Here is a 26,539-nt window from a genome sequence, read left to right as displayed (position 1 = left end):
AAAATCAAAGGTGATATAAATTTTTTAAAAGGTGATATAAATAAATGTGGGCATATAACACATTGGTGGGTCAGAAGACAGCCCTGTTAAGGTGTCAGTGCTACTCAAATTCATGTATACATTTAATCTGTCAAAATTTCAGCAGGCTTTTTTACATTAATTGAAAGCTGATCCTGAAATTTATATAGCAGTGTAAAGGAATTAGAATAGCTTAAACAATTTTGGAAAAGAATAAAATTGGAGGATTAATATTCCCTGGTTTTCAGACTTATTATAAAGCTCAAAGTAAAACTTATTATTGGCAAAAGAGTAGATTATAGATTGAACAGAATACAATGTCCAAAAATAGACCCATGCCTAAATGGTCAATTGATTTTATTTTATTAGAGTAAGCTCCATAACCAACATGGGGTTCAAACTCATGACCTGAGATCATGAGTCTCATGTTCTACCAAATGAGCCAGCCAGGAATCCTAGTCAATTGATTTTAGACAATGGTGACAAGGCAACTTCAATCAGGAATAGGATTTTGTTTTTCAGTAAATGGTGCTGTAACAGCTGCATATTTACATGGGGAAGAAAATAAACCCTGGATGTTTCCTCACCTCATACATAAATATGCACTTAGAATGGATCATAATTATCACACACACTAACACTTCTAGAAGAAAGAATAGGGAGAAAATCCCTGTGACCTTGGGGTAGGCAAAAAATCCTTAAGGCCACAAACCCCACGAATCATTAAAAAATATATTTGGCAAATTGCATTTCATCAAAATTGAAAACTTCTGCTCTTCAAAAGATATCATTTAGGAAACACAAAGGCAAGCACTGACAGAAAATATTCACAAAACCACAAATCTCTTATCTAGAAATGAGTTGTATACAGAATATATTAAGAACTTTTACAACTTGACAATTCAAAGACAAATAGCCTAATAAAAATGAGAAATAATATATGAACAGTTATTTCATAGAAGAAGATGTATGAATGGCCAATAAATATGAGAAAACATGGTCAGCGTCACTCATCTTCATGAAAATGTTAATGAAAACTCCAGTGAGATAGTACTCTGTGTCCATTACAATGGCCGAAGTTAAATCTTTCACACATGCCTGGTGTGAGTATAAAATAATACAAGAAAATTTAGAACACAGTTTAACAGTTTCTTATAAATTCAAACATACACTTCACATACAACTAGAATTCCATTCCTAGGTACTTACCTTAGAGAAAAAATACATGTTCACACAAAGATTTATTTACATATGCAAACAGCAGTTTCATTGGTAATAGCTAAGAGCTGGGATGTCTATCATGTCCATCAAGAGATAAACTAATAAAAAAAAGTGTATTACACATCCTTGTGATGGAATAGTAGTCAGCAAGCTACTTCCACAACATGGATGAATGTCCAAAAGCACTGTGCTGAATGAAAGAAATCAGCATGGTTTGTGATTACATGTACGTAAAACACCAGAAAGGCAAATCTTGTCTGTAGTGACTAAAAGATTAGTGGTCGTCTGGTCCCATGAAGGACAGGGTACTGAGTGGGAATGGCCACAAATTAAACCAGGTGATGAAAACATTCCTGAGTGTGGTGGTAGCACACAGCCATACGCTTTTGTCAAAACTCACTCTGCAGTGTATCTAAAACATACATTTCATTGTAGATTAACACAATAAAGTCCTTTTTAAGGAAATAGAGACACTGGGAAAAAAACATGAAAAATGTGAATTTTTAAAAAGCCTGCTTTTGTTCACAGTCAGAAGCAGACAGATGCTTTTACATAAAATGTTGTTACAGGGCACATGGCTGACTCAGTTGGTGAAGCTTATGACTCTTGATCTTGGGGTTTTGAGTTTGAGCCCCACACTGGATGGAGAGATTACTTAAAAATAAAATCTTTTACAAAAATCAAAATAAAATGTCATTACAATCACAAGAGTATCATATGGTGAGAGTAACAATTTGGTCAGAAGGAAAAATAGGTTGTAGTAGTTCATTAGTAATGCAGGAAGGGGTCAAGATCACCACCTTCTTCCCTCACCCTGACAGCCCAGCTTCCCCCACCACCAAGTCAAGACACAAGCAGAAGCAGATGATCATAGCCACTCTGTCCACATCTCTGGCGTACTGTTGATAGGTGTTCCTAGGAAATGGCATATCTGTGTTTGTCTTTGTGTTTTCTATCGTAGCACACAGTTTTGATGCTTACACAAACTCAACATCTATCAAGCTTTAGCTTGTGTTTCACAGTCTACATAGTTGAATTTATAGGCTCTATTTCATGCTCAATTGCCTTTTGGAAAGTTACATGTTATTATTTCTTTTGAACATCACAATTTTTCATTATAATGTTCATGATGTGCCATTCATTTTCTCATGCTTTCTACTAGAGTCAAGAATAAAGGAGGTAGCATTTAGATAACAGGACTGTTCATTAAATACATCATTTACATGAATATAACATTCCCAGATATGTAGCTGTATGCATACTACTGCTTTATGACTTTTTTTTAAGAAACCTAAGGAAAACTACATAATAAATAAGGGCAAATAAGTTGAAGTTAATTAAATTCACATTCATTTTGGGGTGCCTGAGTGGCTCAATCAGTTAAGCATCTGCCTTTGGCTCAGGTCATGAGTGCAGTGTCCTGGAACCAGGCCCCACATCAGGCTCCTTGCTCAGCAGGGAGTCTGCATCTCCCTCTCTTTTTCCCTCTCCTCCTGCCCCCCCTGCTTGTGCTCTCTTTCTCTTTCTCTCTCTGTTAAATAAATAAAATATTTTAAATAAATAAATAAATTCCTATTCCTTTTTCCACTTCGGCAATGGCTAGATTGGTGCGACAGACTTGTCTTGGCATTCTGAACGATGACATGAAATGAGATGTGGTATGTCAGAGACTTCAGACCTTTCTAATGTTTGGATCTGCCTCATGATTCTTCATCAGTTTGCCTTCGAATGTTATTTTCAAAATTACAAAATTATGCTCATTGAATGGCCCATGTCAATTAATCTTGCATCAGTGTTTTATGTAAAGTAACAACTGATTAATATTTACCAGTGAAAGTAATCCTGTTTGCCTTTATCATTGCTTTTCTGATATTCTCTCTGATATTAATATATAAAGCACCTTCTAGTGGACTTCTGAAAAGGTAAGACTACTTTTTCTGAGTCTCTTCAATATGGCAGATTTATGTGTGAATGCAAATTTCTCTAGTTATTTTTCATAATCTATCAGTATGCCTTTAAGTTTCCTAAAAAATTTTCTAGAATATCTTATAAACATATAATCTTCATTAATACCATTACAATAGTTTTAGATTCTTTACAGAATTCCTGGATTTATTGTTACAAACTTAAGGCAACCTTTTAAAAAGACATACATGTAAAACATTACATGTATAAGCATGCATCACTAAGACCACCAGCAGCAAATGATACACTATATTTGATGCTCTTTGTACTATCTGACAGCACATAAATCTTTGCTTTAGAAAACTGCTTACAAGCCAGAGAGTGGGGATCTCAACTGCAAGGGAAGAGGTTTAGGTCTGAGAAGGTCACACAGAAGAGATAATGGGATATGGAGCAGGTACTATAGCACTTGGTAGAGCCGGTGATGAATGTGAGGAGACAGACCTCAAGTTTCAAATACTGAGCTGTTACTACAGAACAGCAAAGTGCATGAGATTCTAAGGCTCTGGGTGAAAAGAACTTTCAAACACTGTGAAGTCCTCTGAAACAGGAATTCTGAGTTACTCATCCCTTTATTTTTTTGTATCTCCCACAGAACTTGGTACATAAAAGTCACGAGTATTGGTCAAATGCATGACTTATGAATGAAGTGGAAGTCCAACTGGGTTAAAAATAGGGGGGGTATTTATTCATAAGAGGGGTACACCAGGCTCACCCCTCCAGTCACATCTCTCTTACTCATTATCTTCAAATAATACTGTTTTTCATCATATTTTTAGAACACTCAGAGCTGAAGAATTTTTCCCTTGCTGTGTACCACCTCCCTCAAACATATTTCCATAGCTGGCTTTTTTGTCTCAACTCGGAAGCTACATCCTCAGATAAAGGCCTTCTATGACCTACTGTATCTTAACCATCTCCCCCAACATTACTCTCTATCACATCACCCTATTACTGTTCTTCTTAACAGCTAACTCAATTTGGAATTATCTTGTCTGTGCAAGACTTCACAGTCTTATTTACAGTCTGTGCTATCTTTTCCCAAAGAATACAATTTTCTTGAGAAAAAGACCCAGTCTATCTGTTCACTGCTTTACTCCCAGGTCTTCAGACACAACCTAGCACGGGTTAAATATTTGCTGAATGAATAAAAATAAGCTTTTAAGTAAAATGTGACTTTTTATATCAACATAACTCTGAGTTGAAAATGGCAGAAAAACCTCAACTTGAGGCAAAAAATAAATAAAATAAAATAAGGAATTGATTGGTTTCATCATTTAAGCGATCACATACAAGGTAGAGGAATTGCTACCTAAAACAACGTCATCGGATGTACACATCAGCTTTGTTTGCCTCTTCAGGGTTGGCTTCGTTTTTTCATTGCCAAATTCTGCTTCAGGCACACATCTTAACAATCAGTCCAGGAAGGGAGAGAGCTTATTTTTCCTGGGAGCCCAGCATATTTCTGCCTGGTTATACCCTCATCACCAACCCAATAACTAGCCAGAGGGAAGAAATAAATTGCTTGATTGCAGCCTAACAGGTCCCACCTGGGACTAATAAGTGGAGTCAATCCCACCCAAATCACAAGACTGAGAATAAGGGAGGGGTGATTGGCCAACGGAAACTTGGCGTCTCATTACTAGAAAGAAAGAGAGCAGATGCTGGGCATCAAACACAAGATGCCTTCTACAGTATCATTCTTCTAATCCCTTAGCTGGAATCAGTCACAGCTTGATTCAAACCTATCCCTTCTGTTTGGATGTTATTTAGTTTTACATGGTTCTGCTAATTCTGATCAGAATAAGGAAGACAGGAAGGAGTAGAGAGGCTATGTTATTCAATATTCCTTTGGTTGTTCATGAATATTTCTATAGCTTCTAATAGCTAGTTGCTAGTCGGCCTGAATGACCCATGGCTCTTTTCTTTGAGCTGGAAGCTGATAGATAATACTTGGGGGGGGGGGGGGATAAATAAATAAATATTCAAAAAATTTTTAAACATACTTGGGGGAAATCTTGGTGGTATAGCCAGCCAAACTCTGGAAAATGCTTGCTCAGCAAGCAGGGAGGTAAACTTTTGCAGTTGGGAGGTGCTGGGGGGAATCAGAGAGTAATGTCTCCACGTTAGAGGAATTTCCTGACTTCTCTTCTGCTTCTATCCTCAGGCTACTTTGACTTACAGTGCTCTCGAATTCAGCACACCCAACTCTGGGATTACCAGTGTTTCTCTTTACTACCCCCACCTGCCTTCTGCCTCTTTTTTTTTTTTAAAGATTTTATTTATTTATTTGACAGACAGAGATCACAAGTAGGCAGAGAGGCAGGCAGAGAGAGAGGAGGAAGCAGGCTCCCTGCTGAGCAGAGAGCCCGATGCGGGACTTGATCCCAGGACCCTGGGATCATGACCTGAGCGGAAGGCAGCGGCTTAACCCACTGAGCCACCCAGGTGCCCCTGCCTTCTGCCTCTTAAGTACCTTCTCTCTCCCACTTCCACTGCCCTTGTCATACTTTGGACTCATGTAGGTCACCTGCACCATTGTACTCACCTCCTAATTGCTGCCTTTGTGCCTATTTAACCTTTTCTAGCTCATCTTCACACAGCTTGAGAGTTCTCTTAAAAATATATACCTGCTCCTTCCCTGCTTATCTCCATCAAAGATTCCTCACTCCTTTTAGATTATAGAAGCCTTTCCCAGTCTCCTCCCTGCCTCCCTCTGCAGCCACCTCTCTGTCATCTCCTCCTTCCCAACTCATACTTCATCATGAAACCCTGATAGTTCGCCAAATGCATTACACCCTTCTACACCTTTGTAGCTTTGTAAAGGCACAGCCTAAAACTCTGCAAAGAACTTCTACACATCAGTTAACTCCAACTTTAATCAATGAATGTATACATGTATGAGAATTATGACAAAAGGAAAACAATGGAATTATTTTGACTACTTCATTTCAAAGGAGAATATGTGATCTAGATTATATCATAGAAACAGATACCTTCATGAAAGGGAAATTGTCAAATAGGAAATACCCTGAAGAATACGTATTGTATTAATGTGTTAATGATGTTACAGCTAATACAATACAACTCCAGGAGTTGAGCTCCTTTCCAACTCTCTTCAATGCAACAGAAATTCAACTAGAATAAAGATAGCATTCAAAAGACCAGGGTGGGTGTTGGGGGTGGGGGAGAGAGACAGATCTCTGTTAACATGCTCTGGGGAGGTCAAGGTGAGAAGACTTCGGAAATGTCTTTGGTCAGCAAGAATCTGCTCTATGTCCTAGAGATGTGAAAAAAAGTTACACAAACTCATAGCTTCATATACTAAATGTGTTTTCCTATTCAGCCATTTAATTCTTGAATCAAAAGAGCCCATAAGCTCCCAAAATGAAATGTGGTGTTGGGAAAGATTAGGGATCTAAGTAGAAGCTGACTCTTATTTTTTAAGTGCTAACACATTAAACTAACAGTCAGTGAGAGAAAAGGACATTTACCTTTTTACTTGGCTTCTGCGCCATTTATAGATACTTCCACTGAGCGATTTTTATAATAGTGAATAAGTGAAAACCCACATAAAAGCTATCTTTAAATGCCATAAAGATGAGTAATCTAAAGATAAAGTGTTCAAAGTCATCTTTGCAACAATACGTGGGCAAATTTTCCATGGTCTCATGAGGCAGCTTAAGAAGGATTTAGATCACTATATCTCTAGCTCTAGATTCCGTCTAGAATTAAAAGAAGAGTTGAGAAGAAAATAATTTAAAAGTTATTTTTTCTTTTTTCTTTTTTTTAAGATTTTATTTATTTATTTGACAGAGAGACACAGCAAGAGAGGAAACACAGCAGGGGGAGTGGGAGAGGCAGAAGCAGGCTTCCAGCTGAACAGGGAGTCCAATGCGGGGCTCGATCCTAGGACTCTGGAATCATGACCTGAGCCAAAGGCAGATGCTTAACGATGACTGAGCAACCCAGGTGCCCCAATAGGTTATTTTTTTATTCTGACAGTCATAAAACTCTGGAAATAAAAATGCTTTTACCCAAAACTATAATCATGTTATTACTGGTTTTCACATTCTCATAATTGTTGGTAATTTGTCATCACAGTAGCTAAAATAAATTCTTATTTATTCCCTGGTTGACTTGGCGTACTCTTAGTTTCCTGACAAAGAGAGTAAAAATGTCCATGTGTTTGAGAGAACAATCAAAGGCCTTGGAGTCAAACTGAACTGGGTTCAAATCCGGATTCATTCCCTTCCATCTGGAGCAAGTCATCTACTTTCTGATTATCTCTACATTTCTGAAAAGGTGATAACTTCAGTGTGTTATGAAGATTATATAATAAAATAAACAGAAAAGGCTGAATTCAGTTTCTATGTTATTCCTAAACTACTCACAGGGTGGGCCATCTTTTCAGCCTAAAACTTCCCTGGCTGAGCAGGCAAGAGCTTTACTGAGCAGTTGAGTCCCTGTGTATCTCATGGAGAGGGGCTGAGGGTAGAAAGACAGGCAGAGCAGACCTAAAAAGAGACAAAGATTGAAATTCTACTCATAAATCCAGATACTTAGTAACCCTTTAGAAAAATTGAGAATGGCCTTTCCTGATAAATATTTACGTTTCTAAAATGAAGAAACCACTGGTAAAAAAAAAAAAAAAAAAAAAAAAAAAGTGAGTTTAGCAAATAGGCAACTTCCTCCCTATAATACATGCATCATATAAAATACCACAAACACTAGGGAAATAATTGATCTCCATGAACCAAGCAGGTAAATAACAATTATTCAGCATAATTCTAATGAGCCATTATAATTCTTTCCATATGGACCATCTATAGAAATCTCTGTAATAGGTTTCTATGGGTACCATAACATAGTACCACAAAGTTAGTGGCTTAAAGCAACACAAATTGAGGGGTGCCAGTGTGGCACAGTTGGTTAAGAATACTACTTTTGGTTTTAGCTCAGGTCATGATCTCAGGGTCCTGGGATCAAGCACCATGTCCTACTCTGTGCTCAGCACAGAGTCTGCTAAGGATTCCTCCTGCCCCTCCCACTCGTGTTCTCTCCTGCTGAAATAAATAAACACATCTCTCTTAAAAAACACACAAGTTGATTATTTTACAGTTCTGTAGGTTAGAAGTCCAATAAGGAGTATACTGGGCTAAAATCAAGGTGTCAGAAGTGTGATACTTTACTCTTTCTGCAGGTTCTAGGGGAGAGTTATTTTCTTTGTCTTCTCCAGTTGCCTATATTCCTCAGCTTATAGACCCTTCTGCCATCTTCATAGTCAGCAAAAAGAGGCATTCTTTCTTACATTATGTCACTCTGGCAACCTCTTCTGCCTCCCTCTTCCACTTTTAAGGATTTGGGGACTATACAGGACCTACCCAGATAATCCACTGATGTTAAATTCAACTGATTAGCAATACTTAATTCCATGTACAACCTAATTCCTCTTTGCCAAGTAACCCCATATATTCAAAGGTTCTGGGAATTAATAGGCAAATATCTTTGGGGGAAGAAGGGTGGGCATTATTCTGCCTACCATAATCTCTAAGGAAGAGCACCTGTGAATCACATACTATTACTCTCTGGCTATAAATAATGTGCTGCAACTCACACATCCCTTATTCATTCTCTCCCAACAATTCAAAAACAGTGAAGTTCTTTCAGCAACTTTAGCAAAAGTGTTTCTAATTGGTTTAACAAGAGCAGAAAGAGACAATGCTCTGACAGTATGAGTTATGTGACCAAAATCATTCCTGTTTATACTAGACAGTGGAATTCTATTTTCTCTGATATCAGGGTTCCCTTGGCTACAGGAAAAATAAGGTATCAAAATTAATATCCATGTCAACAAGCCCTATATGGCTGTCTTCACACACTTCTGTAACCTACCATACAATCCTGTCCTTTTTGCATCTAGAACTTGCTGTATCGCCAAAGAGAAAAATATCTGTTGTGTTAGCAGTAAGTCAGAGTGATGACTTAGAAAGTGAAGTATAGTGTGGTTGGGATCTGAAAGCACAGAAGCTGTGGGATGAATTTTTTTTCTTAATAAACTCATCTGAACAGAATATTTATTTGTGATTTCAAGCCTAAATATCACTACACATAAAAATACTTGGTTGCAAAAAATAAATAAATAAATAAATAAAAATAATAAATAAATTCTCGGTTGCTTAACCTTATTAGAAAAATTAAAATTATATAGAATGTCACTCTACAAGAACATTTTATAAAACTATTGTTAAAGTTTTATATAAGTGCATTGTCTAGATCAAGAGATGTAAATTAAAGGGGTCTGGAGCCAAAGCAGGTAGCAGAAATAAGTGGATGAGGCCAATGGGCACTGGGTGTACTTGCACCTTTGTCATCCCATCTGAAAAGGTCAGCCACCATTCAGCTCTAACAGCTGATTTTTGGTTCATAAGATTGCCTGACATTTTTAAAATTGAGAAAAATATAATTTTTATGTGGAAACATATTTTCAAGGCTGGCAACTTAACAATATACTGCAATCTCTTGATAGAGCAATAAAACCCAGCCATGGACCAAGTTTAGCTAATCACCCAGTAGGCTGCACTTCTGAATCTAGATCAGCCAATCCTTAATAACTACCTGGTATTTTACTTGATAAAATTAAGAGTGGTATAACTTATTATCTAAGTGGATGCAACCATCAAAACCTGGAAGAAAAGTGTGTGTACACAGATGAAGTAAAGAACCTTAGCATGCACCTACAGGGTTCTTTGTTCCTTACTAGGAATCGATTAATGCCTTAGGTTTCATTATGGCCCTAGGTCATAGTGTAGTATCTTTCACATGACAGGTTTTAAGTAAATATTTGTTTAATTAATGAATAACTGAACTTTTGGGGCACCTAGCTCATTCTTTGGGTTAAGCCTCTGTCTTCGGCTCAGGTCATGATCTCAGGGTACTGGAATTGAGCCCCACATAGGGCTCTCTGCTCAGCAGGGAGCCTACTTCCCCCTCTCTCTCTGCCTGTCTCTTTGCCTACTAGTGATCTCTCTCTCTTTGTGTCACATAAATAAAATCTTTAAAAAAAAATGAGTAACTGAACTTTTAAATTTTGATTACTCTGAGGATTATACTCATACTTGTTAACATAAAGAATTAGTAACCTAGCCTTAAAATATGAGGTTGGCTTAGAAAGCAAGAACACTTGGGGTGCTGGGGTGTCTCAGTCAGTTGGTCATTGGACTCTTGATTTCAACTCAGGTCATGATCTTGGGGTCATGAGATTAAGCCCCATGTTGTGTTCTATGATCAACATGGAGCCTGCTTAGGATTCCCTCTCTCCCTCTCCCTCTGCCCTTTCCCCCACTTTATGTGTATGCACATACACATGCATGACCTCTCCAAAAAAAAGAAAGAAAAGTAAGAACTCTTAATATTTTCCATATTATCAAAAGATATATATTCTAACAATTGTTATGTTGTACTGACCAATAAGGTCTTTTTTTCAGTGTTCCAAGATTCATTGTTTATGCACCACACCCAGTGCTCCATGCAATACGTGCCCTCCATAATACCCACCACCAGGCTCACCTAACCCCCCACCCCCTTCCCCTCCAAAACCCTGTTTGTTTCTCAGAGTCCACAGTCTCTCATGGTTTATCTCCCCCTCCAATTTCCCTCAATTCACTTTTCCTAATGTCTTTCATGTTATTCTTTGTGCTTCACTGTGGAATCATATTAATGACTCTCTCTGCTTGACTTATTTCACTCAGCATAATCTCTTCCAGTCCCGTCCATGTTGATACAAAAGTTGGGTATTCATTCTTTCTGATGGAGATGTAATATTCCATTGTATATATGGACCATATATCTTCTTTATCCATTTGTCTATTGAGGACATCTTGGCTCTTTCCACAGTTTAGCAATTGTGGCCATTTCTGCTATGAACTTTGGGGTACATATGACCCTTCTTTTCACTACATCTGTATCTTTGGGGTAAATCCCCAGAAGTGCAATTACAGGGTCATAGGGTAGCTCTATTTTTAATTTCTTAAGGAATCTCCACACTGTTTTCCAAAGTGACTTCACCAACTTGCATACCCACCAACAGTATAAGAAGGTTCCTCTTTCTCCACATCCTCTCCAACACTTGTTGTTTACTGTCTTGTTAATTTTGGCCATTCTAACTCAATGTGGTATCTCAATGTGGTTTTGATTTTAATCTCCCTGATGGCTAATGATGATGAACATTTTTTCATGTGTCTGTTACCCATTTATACATCTTAGGAGAAGTGTCTGTTCATGTCTTCTGCCCATTTTTTTTTTTTATGTGATGATCTGTTTTTTGAGTTGAGTTTCGGGACTTCTTTATAGATCTTGGATATAACCACTTTGTCTGTAGTGTAAGGTCTTTTATAACATAATGGAGAAAAGCCAGATTTTAACTCGAAACTGTAATGTAACAACAACCCAAACCAAGTATTTGTATGATACTTTTATGTTACAAAGTGCTTTCAATATGCGACTTCTCTTATCACCAGAACATTTCTCTAAAGTAAACAGATATTATCTTCATTTTAAAGATAGAAAACTTGAACTACAAAGGAAGCTAAGTGATTTTATAAAGACTTGCAGAAAATTAGCTATAGAACTGAACTTAATCTTTCCACCCATGCTCTTTCTTTCCTGATAAGGAGATAGCCTGCAGTGTGAGAATAAAGCATAGAATCAAATGAATTAAATTTGTACAATGGCACCTTCCTAAACAAGATGAGAAGGAAATTACTTCTGTGTGGCACAGAAGAGGAAGGCAAGAATGAGCATAGAAGGAAAGTATAATATTTTTCAAGATGGTGTGTAGACATCAAGGTACCTTATTCATCATGACACCAGTTGCATGTTGGTTAAATCATTCAGCACTATGAGACTGATCAGCTTGACCTGTATTGTTTCACTTAGAAACAGATTGCTTTGTAATATATTCATATCATATAGATATAGATATAGATATAGATAGATATCTGTCTATATATAGATAGATAGATATATCTGTCTACCCCACTAGAGTGGAAACATCATGAAGGTCAAAGTTAAGACATAATAAGAGTTCTTAAGCACTCTCTACCAGAATAAATTAATTGAATATTTTCATTTCTTAATGAGAAACATATATATTGGTGATAGTGGAGCTAATGGTTAAGAACACAGGACTTGAAGTCAGTAGATCTGTGTCTGAAACCATGTTCCATCAATGTCTAGCTGTGCAACTTTAGGCAAGTTACTCCACTTCTAAGAGTCACAACACCATCTGTAAAGAGGGTGACAGTGATAAAACTGAATTAAACAAGTTAATGTTTGTAAAAAAAAAAAAAACAAAAAACAAACCAGCAGGATGGTGGATACCTGATACACACTCACTAAATGTTTCACTGATACAACATACTGAAGTTTCGAATTCGGGAAAGTGCTACAGCTACATGCTGATCCCTGTAGTTTTGAAGAAGGAACATTCGGTTGGTTCTCAAAAACAAAGTTAGATGCTGAGAGAAAATCTTTTAAAGTGACCCAAAATGTATTTTTAGAACAAACTTTTAATGTTAACATAATGGAGCAAAGCCAGATTCCACATACCATTTGGAATATAATAATAGAACAAAGGAGAAAAAGGCACAGATGCAGTGTGCCTATCACTACAAATGATTACAGAATCGGTTTGCAGACACAAGCTCACTGACAGAGAAAACCGGGTGGCATGTCAAGGTTCTCAGAGGAGCGAAGAGCAGAGATTTGGCTGGTCACAGAGGAGACATTCAAAAGAAGGAATAGGTGCAATATTATCTTGAGTAATTTTCCTTGTTTCTAGAAATAAACATATTTCACAAATTTATTATCTTATCAAAGTCCAGCCGCCTTTTTTTTCCCAGTGCGTACTTGTGCTTAGCGCTTTCATCGTTCAAGCTATGTTTTCAGATGCTAACTGCTCCTATGCACAGGCAAAAGGCGTGAAATTGTAGAAGTACATTAAAATGAGAAAAGGAGAATGTGAATTTCTTAAAAGGGAAAGGACACGTATGGAATGATCTCTATCATACTTAGAGTGATATTTTTATGAGAGAAAACTAGAGCCAAGCAATTGAAATCTTTTCTACCCAAACGTAGCAGGAAAAAATGAGCAATCACAAAGCACGTACCACACCAACAATTTAGAAGAGAATTTAATGCCCAAATAAGGTAATAAACTACTCCACTGACACCTCTCCTTCTGGGTCTTTACTATTTATAGAATCCAATCCACGCAACCTGAAAACGTCTGGGAAGTAACACTTTGAACCCTGGATTTTCAGTTCTGCGCCTCACGCAGAGGCATGCCAACCAAACCAACACAAGCAGAAGAATCCGCTCTTGGAAGTCGCCGGTGTTAGCTCAGAGAACGTCCTCTGTTTCTCCTCTGCTTCCTTCCGGGTCTGGCTTGAATTCCAATGGCCGGGGGGACTCCACCATTGGAATCTCCTCTCGCAGCCTCACGTTCCCTTCCTGGGTCTCCTCATGGATCAAGTGTGGCTGGCAGTCCTGCTCCGAGCTACTCCAGACGTAGCCGGGTAAAGTCACGTGGCTGTCGGGCTGGCGGCCGGCTGTCCTGGGGGTTTTGCCGGAGATGACCACCAGGCGAGTGCTGGCTGCCCCCTGCGACTGGCTGCTGGTGCTGTGGGTCAACGTGGTGAGCACGGAGCCGTACCTGTGGCCGCCGCAGGGGGGCGTCCTTTTCCAGTCGATGGACAGATTCCACCGACTCCACAACTTCTTCACCTCTGACTGAACCTAAGTCGCAGGAAACATGGTGCGTCAGAAACCATCAGGGAGACCCGGAGCCCCGTGACTTGGACGTTTGCCCGATGGTGATGGTTATCACTGACTTTCCACCGTGTGTGCCAGCGACTTGATGTACATAGTCTCTCTCAACTTTGAAAAACCTTGGCGATAGGTACACTACCAGAGATGAGTAAGGGGAGGCTTTGAGAAAGGTGAAGGGACTTACCCAAGATCAGTATTTTAATAGAATTTCCAATGCAGCCCATAAAACTTCTGACTTGGGGAACCTGGGTGGCTCGGGCAGTTAAGCGTCAGACTCTTGATTTCATTTCAGGTCATGATCTCAGGGTCCTAGGATAGAGCCCCCTGGCCTGGGCGCTCATGGGGGGGAGGGGAGGACTGTTCAGGGATTCTCTCCTTCTCTGACCCTACCCCCACCCTACTTGATATTGATCTCTCTCTCAAATAAATAAATCTTTTTAAAAAGAAGAAAGAAAAAGAAAGAAAGAAAGAAAGAAAGAAAGAAAGAAAGAAAGAAAGAAAGAAAGAAAAGAAAAGAAAGAGACATCTGACTTGTGGGAGAAGGAAAAGAGGCTTATGGGTTGGAAGAGAAGGAGAGGTAAATAGGGCCAGCTGTGGCTGAAGAATGGCATGGAAGGTACTCAACGTGAAATGTAATACTATCACTTTTGCATAAGGATACTGAAGGAGGAAAATATGGGGAAGAAACTTATATACCATGAAAAGCAAGCACGCAGATGTGTTATTAATGGGATGGGGCGCTTGCTTCCAACATGTGACTGAGGATTCTATTCTACTGCTATTGCCATTTACCAAAAAGGAGCTTATCTGGAAGTTCTGTGGAAAACAGTAGAAATCTGGTTAGCTGGTGTCACCTGAAAGAACAGTAGGGCTACTTCTCCCCAGCCAACCCCTAAATGAACTGAAAGCGTCCCGCCACCATGGTATAGTTTTTAAAATATCAAAATATTCTTTCCTGTCTCAAGAAAACTTTTTTTTGTTGTTTCCTGTAGAACTTGAAACTAAATATCAGTTTAAGTATTGACTGGAACACAAAATTCACTGTCCTTCCAAGTATCAGTTTACACTCTAACAAGTTGGTGTTTTGCTATCGGAGTTTCCAACTGAACTGACATTGAAGAGTGCTAGAAAAGAAAGACTCTAGCTTATTTACATTAATTCTTGCTTTCTCAAAATCATTTGTGATTGAAATATCGCCTTTCTCCCTACTCATTTTTTCCTGTAACTCCTGGGAATCCTAAAGAGATTCAGATCACACTGTGATGGCCATTGACAAGCTTACTTGGAGCTGGAGCTGTGGGATAGGGGCCGGGGGTGGGGGCGTCCTTCAAACCTACCTCCCCATTGCAGTAGCAGTAGATGATAGACACAAAGAATCCCTGGGGAACAGAAGAGAAGGTTAGAATGCTGACAACTCATGAAGTTCACAGCACTCAGACGTCTTGGATCACAACACATACATTGAAAAACTGGGTTGTGTTTTGCTTCCGTCAGATAATTTTATGAACTATTCTCTCCTAGTGTTTCCAAATCTTTAAGTTTACATTATATTTGTCTGAGATCCTTCCTTGGTGTCAGCTGAACCAAATAAAGTAACAGGATAAAATACTCCAGGACACACAAATAACTGATTTCTATTATATTAACTTCATTTATGTTGTCACTCAAGGATCACAGAATATCCCCTGGTTGGTAAGAGATATTTATACACTGTGAATGCTGGAAACTACGGACATAGGTTATTATATGGTAAAAGGACAAAGAAACTTTTTGTTTTACTCACTCAAAAATATTTATTGAGTTTCTACAGGGCAAACTGCTCAGCATGCCAGGAATAAACAAGTCAATCAAGACAGAGAAGGTCCCTGTTCCCTTAGAGCTACATTCTAGAAGGAAATATGGATGATGGATAAAGTATAAACAACTAGCCACACTAGAAAAATGTAAAATAATAAGAGCTATGCAGGCCAAACAACCGGTGTGAAAGAGAATGGAAAAGATACAATGAATGGGGAACTCAATGAAGACCGAGTTGAAGCTGGTTTGAGTGACAAGAAGAAGCCTTGTGAGTATTAGCAGGGAGCACCTTCCAGACAGAGCGAACAGTAACTCTGAGTGCCCGAGACAGGAATGAGCTCAAGGAACAGAAAGTGTGGTAGTGCTAGTGGGGCTCAAACTTAGCAGGTGGCTGGGATCACGATGGAATGCAACATCACAGTTGGACAGGGTCCCTGTCACAGAGGGCTGTGCACGGCAACAAATGGCATTTGGATCCTATTCGGAGTGCAGTGGGAAATCTCTGGGTACTTCTGGTAGATAACGGACATGATCAAATTTACTTTTAAGATCCTTCAGACCCTTGTATGGAGACTAGATTAAAGGCAGCCGTGGAGGAGAAGAAAGGTGTCCACAGAAAGCCATGTGAGAGATGACGGTAATCATATTTTCAAATGAGATAAAAAGGAAAGAAGCTACTTTTTCCTTTTCTCCCCCTCTTCCCTGTCTGCTTTTTCTTTGGCTTTCATTTATTTTCCATACACACATGCTACTCTGTACACATTATGTATTCTACAACAATACACTTTCTTGTCTCAATGCCCAAGTGTGTTTGTAAGAAGCAGCTCCTGCTCTGGTCAGAGGTTAAAAGCACAGACTCTAGAGAATAATGCCTTTTCATGGCCCTGTGGGGACAAGTCCCTGAAAGCCTAACAGAGGGGCAGAGAACAAAGTTGCAAGGGGGGAATAAAAGCAAAATGCAAGAACCACATTACCAGCTGGCACTCTCTACCTGAAAGGAGTTGAAGAAGAGCTCACAGTGCATCCGGACCTCCCAGCCCAGCCCCGTGAAGGAGTGGGGCAGGCACAGGAACACGATGTAGTGCACTCCAAAGACCAGCACAAGGACCAGGGTTGATTTGGCGAGTTTCCTGAAAGAGAATACCAGCCCTTATATTCATCAACTTCCAGTGCCTGTCAGTAGAGACAGCTTCCTGGGAAAAAAGCAAAACTTACCAGAGCTAACGGGGGCTGCATTTTTCCCATCTCTTCCAACCCCGTGGCTTCTGCTAGTCTTTATTCCCCTCCCTCCTCTTCTTGCCCTTTTATACTAAATCAAGTCACTTCTTCTCATTTCTCAAGATTATTATCCCGTACATCTTTCTAATCCCATTTCCACTCTCCTGGCATAGGATGCTATTTTCATAAAGCCATGAAAAGCCCTTTTTCTCTGTCCTAAATTTATTTTAACATCTACATTTGAGACTTAAAACAAGTATTACCTCCATCCTTGTTAACTCTCTTTACTTTCATTTACATTTACATTCATTACATTTTGGCTTGTTTTCTTCATTTTAAAATTAACTACAAAAATTGTGCTCGCTTCGGCAGCACATATATTAAAATTAACTACACCTTAAGTTCTTCTTACATTTGGATCTGCATTCATCATTTTGTATTTTCTTATAAGCTGCACGTGGTCAGTAGTTCCTACTTTTCTAAATATCCTCTGTCAAATATCCTATAAAATATCTACTGTTTTAAGTTTTATACTCTTTTTTTGCAAACTAAGCAATTTGACTTTATTTCCCATAACTACCTCTTCATACACATTGTCTTGTGTAACTGGAGGAACCCCAGGTTTCCAAGATGTTGGTTGATTCTAAAATGACCCCCAATGATCCCTACTTTGGTATTTATATTCTTGTTAGTCCTCTCCCCTTGAGTGTGGGCAAAGACCAGGAACTTGCTTCTAACTGATCGGTTACAGCCAAAATGATGAGCTGTCACTTCCGTGATTACATTTCATAAGAGTATAACTTTCATTTTGCTAGTAAAAATGAAAGTTTATTTTGCTAGTAAAAAAAGAGAGTTTACTAGCAAACTCTCTCCTTTGTTTGGTTCAAGGATGCAAGTAACCATGTTGTGAGCTACTCTACTGAATGGGAGAGATGGCAAGGAGAGGTGGCATCGGCCAACAGCCCGCAAGAAACTGAATTTTGTCAACACTATACTTGGAAATGGATTCTTGGAAGTGGGTTCTTCCCCAGTCTTAGGATAAGACTGCAGTCCTGACAGCCGTCCTGACTGTCATATCATCTGGGTCTTGTAGGAGATTCAGAAGCAGGAGACCCAGCCAAACCATGCCCATATTCCTGACCTACAGAAACAGTCAAAAAGCAAGTGTGTTGTTAAGCCACAGATATTTGCAGCAATCCATTTGCACAGCAGATAGCTGATACACCCAAGCACATCATGTGTTTCTGTTGTACTTTTTATCCAAGAAATAGCCAAATCTGGTTGATTCTTTATTGCTCAAATATTCCCTTCTTTACAAATCATTTATACCTCAGTAATCTCAAACAACTGCAACCTTCTCCCTCTCTTACTAGTCTTACCTCCAGCTACTTTTCTTCCTTCCTTCCTACCTCTCTTCCCTCCCTCCTTCCTTATGTACTTACTTATATACTTACTTAGTTCTCTTCTTGGAAATAACCTGTATAAGTGAAGCTAAACAGAACTGGATTCAGGTTCCAGATTTGCCATTAACTTCTTGAGGTACTGTAATTCAGCTTTCTTTTCTCTAAAATGAGGGAACAGGGCCCAGAAGTTTATAAGAGCTCTCACAGTCTAACGCTTTCATAAGGAGGATCATCTTCCAGACACATCCATTTTCCTACTATAACCATCTTTCTGGCTCCTGCAGGAGCTGGGTATCCCACAGAATCATACTAAAATGCCTAAATTAGGCATTTGGAGTTGCACACCTACCCCATCTCATTCTCCTCTGCCTCTTGTATCTCTCAGTATTGCCCAGGCGTTCTGCTCCTCTTGGCTCAGAACCATCTGCTCTGCCTCACACCCAGTTTCCCTGGTGGTCTAGGGGCTTTCTCCTATGCTGCTCTAGTTCCACACTTCCTACTTTGACTCGCCTATAGTCTTCTTAATTTGAGAATTCTACCTAAAGTCTGTTTCATTCAAGGCAGCATCGCTGATAAGACAATGGATTTCTCTGACCTAACTCATCCTCTCAACTTTCGGAGGTTCCTCCTAAACCCTACCTAGTGACTACCCTCTTCCCATCACTGCATATATGAGCAAGACACTGTGAGTACCTTCATGATATTGTAATTCACTCTAATCAGATAAAGGGGAACATACTTGCAGAATTTTAGAAGTCTTGGTTAACATCAATCTGAAAAAAACAAAAACAAACAAACAAAACCACCCTGCACTTCCTCCTTTAAGATGATGGATAAATCCCCCTGGAGACTATTCTCAAAATCAAGCTAACTTTAATTGGCTCCTGTTTGTGCCTAGGAGCCAAAAGCTAGGTAAAAAAAAAAAAAAAATTAAAAAATAAATAAATAAAAACAAAGAAGAAAAGAAAAAAAAAGAAAGAAAAGAAAAGAAGGGAGGGGACAGAGGGAGGGAGGGAAGAAGGAAGGAAGGGAGGAAGGAAGGAAGGGGGAGGGAGGGAGAAAGAAGTAAAACATATTGTGAAATGATCACAAACGTAAAAGTTTACGGAGAGGACATTGGTTCAATGCAGAGTAAGAAAAAGCTGTCAGACTAAAATTTATTGGGAATCCTGCTAGCTCAGCCATCTGGGTTTTCTCTCTCCCTTTATCTGTGACTAGGCTCTTTTATAAAAACTCTGTAGAGATAAAAGTGAACTTGTAGGAAACCAGATAGTAATTGAATTCATTTTCTATTGCTATGAAACAAATCACCACAAATTTAGAGGCTTAAACCAATATCTATTTAGTCTCTCTCAGTCTCTAAGAGGTCCTGGCCATAGGTCCCTCAGGTCTTAACCACAGACCTTCACAACATGTCAGATTACTTCTTCAAAGCCTGCAAGACAATCTCTCTCCAGGCTGCCAGTCACAGGAGTGACTATCGCATCACCTTTCCAATATAATGTAACCTAATCAAAGGAGAGATTATCCCATCATAGGTCTTACTCAAGAAGGTGTGTGAAGGATGAGGATTATACAGGGCGTAGACACCAGAGGTAGTAATCTTGGGGGAGGTTCATCTTAGCAATCTGCCCTCCACAACAGTGCAAATAAGTTCTGTCCATAGAAACGCAATTTGTGTTCAATGGAATGCCACAAATTAGAGACCTGTGGATGTTAATAATTTGTTAATTTGCATCCATATGTAAATTCATTTTAACATTCATAATTCTCTGTTAAACATGTGTAATGCCTTACCATTGCCTTCATTAATGAATGAAATAAAATCTTTGAGGTGTGTTCATTTATGATTACATCCTCTTTTAAAATTTATCCTTCAATGACAGTGAACAAGTTGAAGCAGTGGCATGTGCCTGGCCAATGTACACATGGGTCATCTATCTGTCTGTTCACTTATAAAGATGGATTTTTCCACTGACATCAAATCATGCAGCCATCCTGGGCACTGATTTGCTTGGTGTCCATCCATCTGGCCACTCATGCACATTATACATCTTTGCAGCCCGGCTCTCTGAAAAGGCACAGCTGTCTAATGAGATGATTAGGGGTGCACCAGCTGAAGTGGCCTTCTGGCTTGATGGAGATATGGTTGTGGCTCAGCTTCCAAGAGCAAAGCCATGGGAGGAATATAAAGGAATCAAATGGTGTGTAGGACTCAGCGTCCTGCTTAGAAAACAGATACCCAATTCTTGCAATATCTCTCTCTCCAGGTGAAAAGTGCTGGAAATTTTCTACTTCTAAGAGTCAACTTAGCTTTTTAAAAAAAACAGTACTTACCCTAAGCCTTTTTCAATCCCTCTTGAGCTTGAATTAATCTTTCCTTTTTTTCTATGCACATAACACTTCGGAAGTGCATTTCTACTAGCACTGTCCTCACTTTAATTAAATCAATTTCTCTCTCTCTCTCTCTAATTTTTTTCACAGGCAGAAACCATGTCTTCCTAACTTTGAATCTCCTGCATAGCACAAGAAGGGTACTCAGTCAATGAAGCTGTTGGCTATCATGCTCCTGTCATATCTTGTACTGCTTGCCTTCTTTTATTCTGCCAACTATGTGAGAGAGCCATTATTTTCCCATGTCCTGATAAGGACAGAGGCTCAAAAAAGGAAAGTATTCACCCAAAGTTAGACAATGAGTAGAGGATTCAACCTTAAAACCTGTCTTCTTTACTATCATACTGCATAACAAACACTGATTGCATTTATTCCAAAAATAATAAATACAATTTTTGCCTAATGTTGAATAGAAAGTCAAATTTGCCAAAATATTCAAGTGTTCTTTTCCACTGAATTTTGCATTTTTCATATCTCATGTTCTTCCAGTCCTGGCAATCTTCTCTTAATTTGCAATGGGGTTGAGTTGTAATAAAAAAAAGAACGAAATGCATTAACCCTATTGTTAAATCTGATAGATTATTTAATTTTCGACACAATATGAAAAATCCTTCTTGTTTTAAAATAACTAATGTGAAATACAGATACGTAGAATGTCACTTTCGAGGGAAACTGGGTAAAGGATATATGTTATATATTACATACATATATGTATATTATTTTTACAACTCTGTATTACTTGTATGTTTTATTTTACCTCTGTATTACTTTTATAACTGCAAATAATTCTGCAGTTATCTCAAAATAAACAGTTTCTTAAAAGCTGACTCTATTATTTCATTTCAAGTTTTTTGTTAAGATTTTATTTATTTGAGAGAAAGAGAGCAAGAGACAGAAGGAACGGTGGGGAAGAGCAGAGGGAGAGGGAGAAACAGACTCCCTGCTGGGCTGGGAACCCAACAATAGGGCTCAGTCCCAGGACACTGAGCTCCTGACCTGAGTCAAAGGCAATTCATTTCAATTTTAAACCACTATATCAATGAGGGGATACCTTGTACTTTTCCAAAGTCTGTCTTTGTGTGTGTGCACATGCTCACCTATCTCAGCTCTGAAAGATGTTTTTAGTCTTTCAGAGAGGAATAAGCATGGAAATGTGTTTAAAAATGTTTTAGATACCACCATTTGGAAATTTAAATATAATATACTATGTTTTTTCATTGTTAGCAAGAATATTTGATATTTGAGCATTTGTTTGACAAAGGTAATGACCAAATGAAATATAAGTTTAAAGGTACAAAAATAAGTGGGTGTAAATTTAAATACTCAGTTAAACTTCAAAGATAGAATTTCACTGGGATAGAGACACAAATTACATTTTTCTAGGTCTCTTTATTTACAAAGTGAGAGGATATTTAAATCAGATGATCTAAGACCTCAGAAACTAAATATTGAATTCCCAAATCACTACCAAGTAAGTACCCACATGTTTCTCTCCAAAAAGAAAGACGAAGTCATTCCTCACCATCTTATCTGTAACTTTGGACATTATTAAGAATTTAAATATGTTTCAGCTACTTAAAAAACATGTATTTGGCTGGAAAATACTTTCCCTGACTACTATCAGCCTAGACCCTGTTCAAATTAATGGCTCCAAAATTTAAAAATTTCCAGGCCCCAATTATTTAAAATTTATCCTGAATTCTAAATAGTAGATTACTTTAATCTTTGATAAATGTTTCTCTTCCATTATTTTGAGAAATAATCTCCTCTGAATGAACTCAAAGTATTGTCTATTCTATTTTTTACAATAATTCACCCTTTGTTCTCTCCAGAGTTTCTCAAATCTCTTGGGAAACTTTTAACTGAAAGTACAAGTTCACATCATTCAGAACTAGAGAAATAGGAGCTTTTATTCAGGGCTAGAAAAATAAACAACTTTCAGAAACCTTTGTACTGTTCCACTTTACAGAAAAGAATGGAAAGCTATTTACATTTTCCATTGTTCTCTCATCCTTTGGCCTTTGTCTTCATCAATGGGATGTGACATGAGACATGCTATGAGTATAGCAAAGGCCCATCACTGGAAACTCTCAGCCACAATTTATAACACTACCGCTAACAGCACATTACAAATGGCTGGAGCCTACAGCTGCTGGTTTGTTCATACTCTGCAGCCTACTCCAGACTGCAGTCCACACCCAGCATCTTTTCCTCTTGACAGTGAATGTTGCCTAAACAGTAGAGAGAAACGACTCAACAAAGGGCTTTGAGAACATGTGTGACACAGGACCAAAATACTGACTATGGTTTCTTCCTTTCTGTGTCTCATATAGCATTTCCTAACAAACCAAGACAAAAAGAAATAGTTATTGCTTGGGATTATAAAGATCAATTCCACCAGAAGATCAAATCCACCAGACTACTGGATGTGTATATCCAGTTGGGTAGAGGCTGCTGTTATTCAGAACTCCCAAAATGATCACTGGAAAAAGTTGACACACCCTTAAGATAGTTCAATAATGATTATAAACACTCAATTTTCCCCTTTCTTCTTGAAAGACTGAAAAACAGACCTCACTCACTCAGTACATTTGAAAGTTCTTAAAGATTTATATTCAGTAGAGGCCAGTCTGATGGACTGATTGGAAACAACACAGCAAACCCAATTTCTTGATATTTTCAGTTATGACATATTATTTTAAGAACACGGATAAAATTGTCTGCCAAGATCATCAACAAGAGATTTTCTAGGAAGTCACACAGTTTATTGGAAAATTCCAATATGCTAAGAACAGATTTAAAAATTATATTAATTAATACTTAAAATTTAAACACATTAGGAAGGTTTTGGGTTATTTAAATTTTCCTAAAATACACATACTCTCCTGATAAATTGCACAATTAAACCAAATGAAAATTCATATGCATAAATTTATCTCTCAGAGACATTTCAGATCAATCAATATCTGTTCTTTAAATAGTAACACAAATATTTCCTCTGGTGCGTGCCTGTCCTGCAATTACCTGTATTGTTTTCTTGTGTCATGCCCAACTGCATTGGTCTCCCAGATTTTGGTAGCCAGAACTCTAACAGTATTCAGAAACAGAATAAAATTGAGCTGAAAGAGAAGGTAATATTGAAAAGCATTATTAAGGGAGTCTCCAAGATTTTTATAAAAATTTATATAAATTAAACTTCTTTATATTCAAAAACTGAAAATTACCTATTCCACAAATGTGAATGAGGGACCCTGAGATAATAAATCAGATGGCTAGTGATTCATGAGTTGCCCTCGTGAAAACACAGAGATAAAAAGTCTCAACAGCACTGAATAGAAATACCAGAGGACGAAACACATGGTGGGTAATAGGGAGGGCACGTATTGCATGGAGCACTGGGTGTGGTGCAAAAACAATGAATACTGTTACGCTGAAAAGAAAAAAAAAAAGAAATATCAGAAGACGATCTGCCAGAATCGATGGGGAATTTCCAAAGGAAAGTTCAGATAAAGTCCTGTGGCAGACTGGCAGGATAAAGGATAATAGCTATTATGTAAATATAACTAAATGCCCTTTTTGAAATTAATTTCCCAGCTTCTGTGTCTATTTTAGGGAGAGGAATAGTAGAGTTGTTTGGGGGATGGTGTCCCTCTTCTAACAAATGAGAAGTATAGGGTGTTGCCTTAAAAGATCAGTTAATAAAATATACCCATGTACACACACACTGATAGCTCCTATACCAGTTGGGTAAAATTCCAAATAATTACTCTGAATAATTTAGGTAAGTAGAGAATAAAGGTGAATTAGGAACTAAGTTATCAACTACTTATTTACTATTCTAAGTGTATGAGGTGAATTGACTCTTAGTCGTCACAACAGTTCCATGAGATAGGCACTTCATTGTCCCCATTTTGTGGGTAAAGAACCTGAGTAACAGCTTCCAGAAATTATCCCTGATCACACAGCCAGCAAGCAGCAGCGCCCTGAAGCCCGTGCGACCTGGATAATGGAGAGTTGGACTCCACCATAACACCATGCTGCCCATAAAACAGAGTTGAGTTAGAGCAGATTGAGATGAAGACAGAAATTTCTTAAAGAGCAGGGTGGATTAAGAAAAGATTGTAAAGAATCTAAAATAAATCAAGTTTTAAAATCAATATCCGAAACAGCAAACAGTAGATCTAACAAAGCAGAAGAACACATTGAGCAATGTAGACCACTGAAGACTCTTCCCAAATGGGGGGATAAAGAACAAAGACCCGTATGACAAGGGGAGAGATGTTTACACGGATGACATGGAATTGAGCGTCATTGTGCAGATTTATTTCTGTCTCTGTAGAAAAGATTATGATAAATTGAAGGAATCAATAAAAATATGAGAGGAAAATTCCTTTGCTAAAGGAAGATCTGAGTCTATAAATGACCTTACACACTGGGCAAATGGAATGAAAAAAACAAGACCAAGTGGAAATTTCTGGTGAGATTTTTAAATTTCATTTTAAAAGGTGTAGAAATAATTCTAGAGAAAATTATTTGGAGAGTCCTTGTATCTCTCATGTGGACTTCCTCCAAAATTTTGCTTAAAGATCTACTTCAGGCAAAGTACAGGTAAAACAAAGAAATAGGAAACTGAGAAGTTGAATAAAATGACCACTCCCTAAGCATTAAAACTAGTCACACATTGAATAAATTTTATGCAAATATGGTTTTTAAATAATGCAAACATAAACATTAGAGTCTTTCTCAATTAAAAATTTGAAGATGCATTCAAAGTGAACCACAAATGAATCAAAACAAAGAACTCAAAATTTAAGTTTTGAAACTTCTGGCCCTTCAGGCTATCTCAGAGACTTTGTTCCTGGAGTCGTCTCTGCCCGATCATTCTTCCACTCCCTCTGCTCTCCTTTCCTTACTAGGTTAGCTTGTTCCTAGGTTTCAGGCTGAATGTCAGCTTTTCTCAGAAGCTGTTTCAGCCCTAGCACAGCACTTGTCATATTTAAATGTTCACCTCACCCACTCTGCTTAACCTTCATGAGAATTGGTGTCTTTTTTTTTCCAGTCAGATTTTACTCCCAGATACATAAACGCCAATTAATAGAATTACTGCTATTCTAATATCCAAAGCCAGAATTCAATGAGGGATCCAACTTCTATTTTAAAGATTTGGTGGAATGCCTAGGAAGCTCAGTTCCCTCCTACACTCTTACACTCATGCTTGTTTGTGTGCTCTCTCTCTCTCTCTCTCAAATAAATAAATCTTCAAAAAATTAAAATTAAATAAATAAAAGTATTGGCAAATATTTTTGATAGCATATATGGAGCATATTTATTTATATAAGACCATGCTACATATAATACAAGTGTGAAAAGCAAATATTTTATCCACAGTTGATATATAAAATACTATAAACATTACCTTAAAATTGGAAAAAAATCTTTTTCCCATAAATTCAAGAAAATATCTTGACATGTTTTGGAGTGCAAGTGAAAAGAACATGGTCAAAAAATGTAGTTATAATCTTATTTTGTCACACTAGCTATGAGACCTTTATCTGCGTAGGCTTTAGTTTCCTTCTCTAGAAATGAAAAGCATGCATGAAATGGACTCAAAGGTTCTGTAATCATACCTAACTTTGCTTTGGGTTCTTATCTAACCTCTTTCCTCTTACCAGTTCTCCAGGGCATCTAGTTTG

General features: G+C 38.1%; 1 protein-coding gene across 2 annotated transcripts in view; it reads right to left on the bottom strand.

The window, feature by feature from the left end:
• Positions 1 to 13,605: 13,605 nt before the first annotated feature.
• The window catches only part of PTH2R (parathyroid hormone 2 receptor), an 89,966-nt gene continuing 77,032 nt past the window's right edge, over positions 13,606 to 26,539 (bottom strand). The window contains exons 10-13 of one of the 2 annotated variants that reach the window (XM_046019731.1): positions 23,871 to 23,965; positions 16,823 to 16,961; positions 15,372 to 15,413; positions 13,606 to 14,001 (exon numbers count right to left, since the gene is read on the bottom strand). In XM_046019731.1, coding sequence (XP_045875687.1) covers positions 13,606 to 14,001; positions 15,372 to 15,413; positions 16,823 to 16,961; positions 23,871 to 23,965 — 672 coding nt within the window. The remainder of the gene's footprint in view (positions 14,002 to 15,371; positions 15,414 to 16,822; positions 16,962 to 23,870; positions 23,966 to 26,539) is intronic. The other variant, XM_046019732.1, reaches the window with a different exon arrangement.

The sequence above is a fragment of the Meles meles genome, chromosome 9 (assembly GCF_922984935.1).
Source record: "Meles meles chromosome 9, mMelMel3.1 paternal haplotype, whole genome shotgun sequence".
Lineage (NCBI taxonomy): Eukaryota > Metazoa > Chordata > Mammalia > Carnivora > Mustelidae > Meles > Meles meles.
Note: the sequence above shows the minus strand (reverse complement) of the source record. Positions and strands in the feature narration are given on the sequence as shown.